Below are 7464 nucleotides of genomic sequence, written 5' to 3' on the forward strand. Positions count from 1 at the left end.
GAAAGAAATGATAATTTATATGTAGAGACAGGGATATGAATTGTAAAAGATAACACTAGGAGCAAGAAAAGCCAGAATTGAGAAACTGGAGCCATTTTTGTGAGATATAGTTCCATTTGGCTCAGATTCTGGTTGTGTAAGGTTTGTTAAAAGGAAGTGTTAGGGGTGGAAGGTTTGGAGCTTTGAGAGCCTTGAATTCTAAAATTTGGAGTGTATATTTAATATTGTAGGTAGGTGGAGAGAAGTTATGATCAGAGTAAATTTTAAAAGAAAGGAGAGGGGCTGGAGAGATGGCTCAGAAGTTAAGAACACTGGCTGTTCTTCCAAAAGTCCTGAGTTCAATTCCTAGCAACCATCTATAGTGAGATCTGGTGCCCTCTTCTGGTGTGCTGTATAAATAAGAAATCAATCTTTTAAAAAAAAGAAGAAATGTGTGTGTGTGTGTGTGTGTGTGTCTCAGTTTATGAGTGCTTGCTAACATCTGAGAGACCCTGAGTTTGATTCTTAGGATCAGGTGTGCTGATACGTCTCTTTAACTTGGCAGGATCCCAAGAGGATCCTAAATTCAAGGTCATACCTCCTGGCTATATAATGAGGCTAACCAGGGCCATATGAGGCCCTGTCTTAAAACAACAAAACAACTAAAGAAATAAAGATATATACTTAGGAAGCTTTTACAAAGGGAGAGGAAGTCATAATTGAATTTAGGATTTATTGCTCAACCATTTAACATTTATTGAGTACTAACTGTGTTCAGTATTCTTCCAGGCAAAGAAAATGACAGTATAGTATGGCCTCTCCGTTCTAGTGTTTTTATTCTTGGTGAGAGAAAGGGCGTGAAGAATGGACGACACAATAAGCACATTAGAAAAGAAATGAGATCACTTCATAGCCTATGAATTACTGCGTAAGAGAGCATGATGCACTGGGGAATGTGGGAATGAGGAATTTCAGAAGCACTTCTGAGGCAATGACCTCTAAAAGCTGAAGGATGAGAAATCACCAGCCTGGAAGGTGTCCCCAGGGGAGAGAACAACAATAACTACAAAACAACAGCAATTTGGAGGAAATTAAATGGCTCTGATGAATGCAAAGACCTTTTTGTGGTTGACTTACATTGTCAAGCAGAATAAGTGATGAAGTTGAAATTAGAATCTTAACAAGCTTTCCAGAAACTTAATGGTCCATGAGAAAGAATTTGAATTTTATTTACAGGTGCAAAAAGATTGGTAAAGGATTATATGTAGAGAAATGACATGATTCAGTCATGGTTACACATAGTCCTAACATAGTGAATCTATCTTCGGAAACGACTTAAGATAAAAGGTTATGGAGAATTAAGACTAAAAAGAGTTTGATAACAGAATTGGTAGAAGTTGAAAGTGATATTGGTTTGAAATTGCTAGACTTAGACTGTATGTGCCATTTACAGAAATAGGAAGGTTGAGTCAGATGTTTATTTTTATTTATGTGTATGTCTGTGTATGTAACCTGTGTGTGGGTGCCTGAGGAGGGCAGAAGAGAGCATCAAATCCCCTGAAGCCTCCCAGTGTGGATGCTGGGAACTGAAATCAGGTCCTCTTGAAGAGCATCGATAGAAAGTTCCTTTTTTTTTTTTTTTTTTTTTTCTGAGATAGGGGTTCTCTCATAGTATTTGTTGGGTAGACCAGGCTGGCCTTGAACTCAGAGATCTGCCTGCCTCCCAAATACTATAACTGAAGGCATGTGCTGCCACTGGCCAGCAAGAGCCTCTGAGCCATTTCTTCAGCCCTTTCACTGCAATCTTTTTTGAGATTAGTATTGATGTTAGCTCTCTAGAACTTTCAGGAAAAATATATATCTTAAGATATATCTAGAGATAGGGGTTTAATGCTTATGAGACTACATAGCACCAGAAAAAAGAGCTAGGTACTATATGTGTAGAGTCAACAAAGCTTCAACAGAAGAGTGTATAAAATGACAACTGTAAAAGCTGAGCCAATTTTTTAAGAGAATAAGTATATAGCCAGGAAACAGAGAGAAGAGGAATAGTTTGAGAAAGTAAAAGCAAAGAATAACATCATCAGGATCATTGGAGAATGATGTATTAAGAAGGAAGGAGTGAGCGGGCACAGTGGTGCACGCCTGTAATCACAGTACTCTGGGAGGCAGAGGCAGGTGGATCTCTCTTGAGTTCAAGGCCAGCCTGGTCTACAGAGTCCAGGACAGCCACGGTTATACAGAGAAACCCTGCTGTGAAAAACAAAAACAAAAGAAAGAAAAAAAAGAGAGAGAAAGAGAACTTTCTCATTTTTTTTTTTTTTTTTTTTTTGCCATAGCTATTAGGTGAGTGCTTTGCCTATCTCCTAGTCTGGTGAATGGTGGCTTTGGTTTGTGGCTACATCTCTGTTTGTGGAATGGCTTTTATCCATCCCTCTAACCTGCTGATGTCCGTTACTCTGCAAATTATCTTGTCCAAGTTTTAGGACTGCAGCTCAGTGTAGAGCACTTGCTTTGTATGAATGAAACCTTAGGTTCAGCCCCTAGTATAGCCCCATCCTCCCCTTCTCCAAATAATTATCCTGTCTCTTTTTCATCTCCCCTCCTCTTCCTCCTCCTCCTTTTAAAACAAACAAACAAACAAATTTTAGAAAAAACTGGGTCTCCCTATGTAGCCTGGCTGGCCTCAAACCATGTAGACCAGGCTGACCTCAAACTCACATCTTTGCGGTTATCAATGCCAAACTTGGCCTTATCTTTAATTCATTTTAGTTGGAGTCTTGTACCTATAATTAGCTGAAACCATTTAGAATTTCATTCAAGGTCTTCCTTTGCCAAACCCAATGCTTCTTGGATCTGTTGATAATCTTATTTTGAAAACTTTTGAAATGCTGATTTATTTTTAATTATGTGTTTTTGTGTGGGGAAGTGCATTTGAGTGGAAGTGCCTGTGGATACAGAAAAGGCAACTGATCTGGAGCTGTAGTTACAGGTGATGGTGGGCTCCCTGAAATGGGGCAGAGGACCCATTTCAGTTCCCAGTACCTCTCTTTCCAGCAGCTCACAACCACTTGTAGCTTTAGATCCAGAGGATCTGAAGCCTGTAGCTTCATCAGATGCCTCAAAGTGTGGGTGCATACGCACACCACACACACACACACACACACACACACACACACACACACACACACAATATTAAAAGATAGTAAGTCTTTAAAAAAATTAAAGCCTTACTATAGTCTACAAGCTGTTTCATGATCGTATGTCTCCTCCTACACCACTTACTGTTTTCTCTTTTGACCATTCAGTCCCCAGATGACTGGTCTCCTTGCTGTTTATGTAGCCCTGGCTGGCCTGGAACTTCCTGTATAGAACAATTTGGCCTTGCATGCATAAAGATTTGCCTCCTTCTGCCTCCTGAATGCTGGGATCAAAGGTGTGCACCACCACTCACTAGCCTTTGTTGTTTTTATTTTTATTTGTACTTTTACCTTATTTACTTTGTGTATGTCTGTCTGTCTGCATGTGTTTCATAGTGTTTTTGGAGGTCAGAGAGCAACTTTTGGGTGGTAGCTTTTTCCTTCTAAGTAGGTTCTGTGGATTGAGCTGAAGTTGTCAGGATTGCTGGCAAGGGCCCTTACCTGATGAACTGGCTATATAGCCCTTCTCTAATTTTCTATTTTTAGCCTGAGGCAAGGCGATTGCCACAAGTTTGAGGCCTGTTTGATCTAGATAGCAAGTTTCAGGCCAGCCTTTGCTACATTGTAAACTTTGTCTCAAAAACAACCCAAACAACAAAAAAAAAGCCAATCCAAAAATCAGAATAACCCTCTGGCTCCCTCAACCTCAGACCTATGAAATGCACATATGCTCCTTTAAGTTCTGTGAGAACATGGAGTGTATTTGACTTGCTTGTCATTGTGCCCATAGCACTTTGTATCGTTCTTGGTACATAGTAGATATTTGTGGGGGTCTGCAAACAGCAGGGCTGGCAGAGTAACAATCCGAGTGAGGCAAGAAGGAAATCCAGTTCAATACAATTTAGTTAGCCAGGGCTCGTTCAAATTTGTAATGTGTGACCCCAGGGAAATTTATTTTAGCCATATTTAAGCACAGCACAATTTTGGAAAAAAAGTTTCTTGATAAAATTAACTCAATCTTAGATGTATAACAAAGCTTAAGACATGTTTATATTGAAACACATTACAAAGTACATATGCTCTCAGGAGGGAGTGGTGGCGCACATGTGTAATTCCAGCACTTGGGGAGGCAGAGGTAGGTGGGTCTCTGTGAGTTCAAGGTTAGCCTGGTCTACAAAGCAGTCCAGGACAACCAGGGCTCCATAGAGAAACTTTGTCTTCAAAAACAAAAACAAAACAAAAAGTATATATTGTCTCTTCCATAAAGATGGGTTCTGTTGACTCAGAAACAATGCTCAAAGGTCCAGGGAGAATAACTGAGGAAAATGTAATAGCCTGTGGGAGTCAGTATTTGTCTTGCCCAAAGATAACATAGAAGGTCTCTAGGCTGTTGTAAAGTACAGGTGACATTTCTCATGATAGGTTTTCTTGACTGAGAAGCTGTTCAAGATCTAGGGAATAAGAGTCTGGGATAAACAAAAATAATAGTCTGGGGTATTCAGGTGACATCTAGCCCTACAGGGGGCTGGAGAGATGGCTCAGCAGTTTAAAGCACTGGCTGCTCTTCCAGAGGTCCTTAGTTTAATTCCCAGCCACCACATAGTGGCTTATAAACATCTGTAATGGAATCTGTTGCTCTCTTCTGGTGTACAGATGAACATGAAGACAAAGCACTAATATACATAAGTAAGTCTTAAAAAAAAAAAAAAAGACTAGCTCTACAGGTAGCAAAGTTCATTCTATTGCTTTGAAGAGATACCATGATCATGGCAGCTCTTATAAAGGAAATTTTTAATTGGGGCTTGCTTATAAGTTCAGAGTTTAGTCCATTATCATCATTTCAGGGAGCATGGCAGCATGCAGGCAGAAATGGTGTTGGAGAAGTAGCTGAGAGTTCTACGTCTGGATCCACAGGCAGCAAAAAAAAAGAGAGACTTTGTGTCTGGCATGGATTTCTTAAACCTTAAAGCCCACCTCCAATGACAACATTCTCCAACAAGGCCATACCTCTGAATCCTTTTAAAAAGTGCTACTCCTTGGTGACCAAGCATTCAAATCTGTGAGCCTGTGGGAAGGAACTGTTCTTATTCAAACCCCTCACAAGGTTATTAACTATGTGCATTCCCAGCCCTTTGGGTGGAAAATAGGTATATACCTCTGCAGTTGAGGAGAATTCTCTGTGTGTAACATTACTGGTTTTCCTAGTCCTTTTCTGTGAGTAGAAAGACTTCATGCCCTCTGTAGATACTCAGCACATTAATTTAATGAATTTTAAGAGAGAACATCTTGGATTTATTGTAAATATGTGTGTGTGTGTACACTTATACTAATCACGTACTATTAGATGGTGCTTCTAAAATGTGTTTTATAAATAATAGTTAGTTAATCATCCATCTAAATACTGACCTGAGCCTTGTGTAATTTGAATTTCAACCAGTCTATAAATTCAGACCTATCTTGTTTGGTCTTTCACAAGTCCCAGTGGATTATTCATCATGTATAATAAATGCACAACACAAGGCATATATACCCCTCCCCCATTTCATGCTGCAATTAGAAAAATTGGATGGGAATAGCATTTTGCTGTTATATAATGAATCCACTTGATGTGGGTTTAGATTATGCTTTGTGGGGCTTACAAAACATTGCTATTTAATTTTAATTTTTTTTTTCTTTCTTATTTTCCCCCCATTTCTTTTCTTCTCTTTGATTTTCTTTTCTGGGGCAGGGTCTTGCCTTGTAACTCAGACATAGTAAGTAGCCTCACACTTGTGATCCTTCTTCAAAGTGCTTGGATTATAGGCATGAGCTACCCACACTTGGTCTTATAAATGATCCTTTACTTATTCTTTGGATTTGACTAGGTAAATAAAGGTGGTCTGAGGTACTTAAGCATCAAATTATAGTAAAACCTTGAATGTATTGGTGATACTGAGATAAACGTTTATGATTCCCTTTATATAGAGATGGCTTTTCCTTCTGCTTAAAGATAGAGAGGTCTTAAAGAGATTGCCTGTGTTCCCCATGAAAAAATTTTAAAAAAATAACTCACAAAAGAAATAATTTACCGACATTTTAGTTATTTTAAGTAACATTTTGGGCTAAATTTGTTTATACTGAATTTTGTATACATTTGCGGTTTTTTTGTTGTTTGTTTTGTTTGATTTTTGAGACAGGGTCTCTCTATGTGTTCCTTGCTGTCCTGGAACTCACTGTGTAGACCAGGGTAGCCTCAAACTCACAGAGATTCTCCTGCCTCTGCCTGGGATTAAAGGGGTGCACCACTGCACCCATCCCAGATACCTCGATTTTTAATAGCTAAGGTATTTTATGGACAAAAGAAATAGAAAAAAAAAAAAAAAACGAAAGAAAGAAAAAGAAATCAGATGTGATGGCCTTTTACTTGGAGACATAGACAGGGGATCTCTGCTATTCAAGACAAGTCTGATCTACAAAGCAAGTTCTAAGACAGCCATGGCTACACATCGAGACCTTGTCCCCAAAACAAAATAAAACAAAACAAAAGGAAAAAATAGGTAAGAAAATAATATAAAATAATACATATTGTTAAACACATTATATATTCTGTTTAATCCTCTCTGGTCTTATTAGCATACATTTATTCAATATGAACTAAGTCTTTATATCTTCATATGAAATTAGTGTTTTAATAGAATTTTGGGGAAAATGCTACAGTTATTGTTTTGTTGTTCGCAGGAAAGGAGGAAATAATAAACTAATAAAGATCTATCATCGGGATGGTAAATATGGCTTCTCTGACCCTCTGACATTTAATTCTGTGGTGGAGCTCATTAACCACTATCACCATGAATCTCTTGCTCAGTATAATCCCAAACTCGATGTGAAGCTGATGTACCCAGTATCCAGATACCAACAGGTATGACCACAGGTATTCTCAGAGCATTATTTCATTGAATTTTATTCTGTTTATCAGGCTTAGTGGTCAAAAAGAAGTCTACTTCACATTTATTTTCCTAATGAATCCTGAGTGTGTTGGTGTATGCTTTTAATCCCAGCTGAAGCAGGTGGAGCTCTGTGAGATTCCAGGCCAGCCAGGGCTATGTGAGACTCTATCTCAAAAAGAAAGGGAAAGAAAAAGATACATTTCCTAAGTAGCATTTTAAGAATTTTAGTTAAGTTTTTTGTTTGTTTGTTTTTGTTTTTTGAAATAGGGTTTCATGTAGGTGGCTGCCTTTGAAATCTCTGTGTAGCTGACAGAGACCTTAAACTTATTCCTGAGGTCTAGGATTTTAGGTTTTTGCTATCTCACACCTCACGTGTGTGTGTGTGTGTGTGTGTGTGTGTGTGTGTGTGTGTGTGTGTG

The 7464-nt window shown here is 38.6% G+C and overlaps 1 protein-coding gene across 1 annotated transcript in view; it reads left to right on the forward strand.

Moving 5' to 3' along the window:
- Nucleotides 1-7464, forward strand: part of Pik3r3 (phosphoinositide-3-kinase regulatory subunit 3) — an 81475-nt gene that overhangs the window by 42519 nt on the left and 31492 nt on the right. The window contains exon 6 of the mRNA XM_055618485.1: nt 6837-7017. Within this exon, the coding sequence (XP_055474460.1) occupies nt 6837-7017 (181 nt within the window). The remainder of the gene's footprint in view (nt 1-6836; nt 7018-7464) is intronic.

This window comes from Psammomys obesus, unplaced genomic scaffold (assembly GCF_907164565.1).
Source record: "Psammomys obesus unplaced genomic scaffold, mPsaObe1.curated_primary_1811, whole genome shotgun sequence".
NCBI classification, from domain to species: domain Eukaryota; kingdom Metazoa; phylum Chordata; class Mammalia; order Rodentia; family Muridae; genus Psammomys; species Psammomys obesus.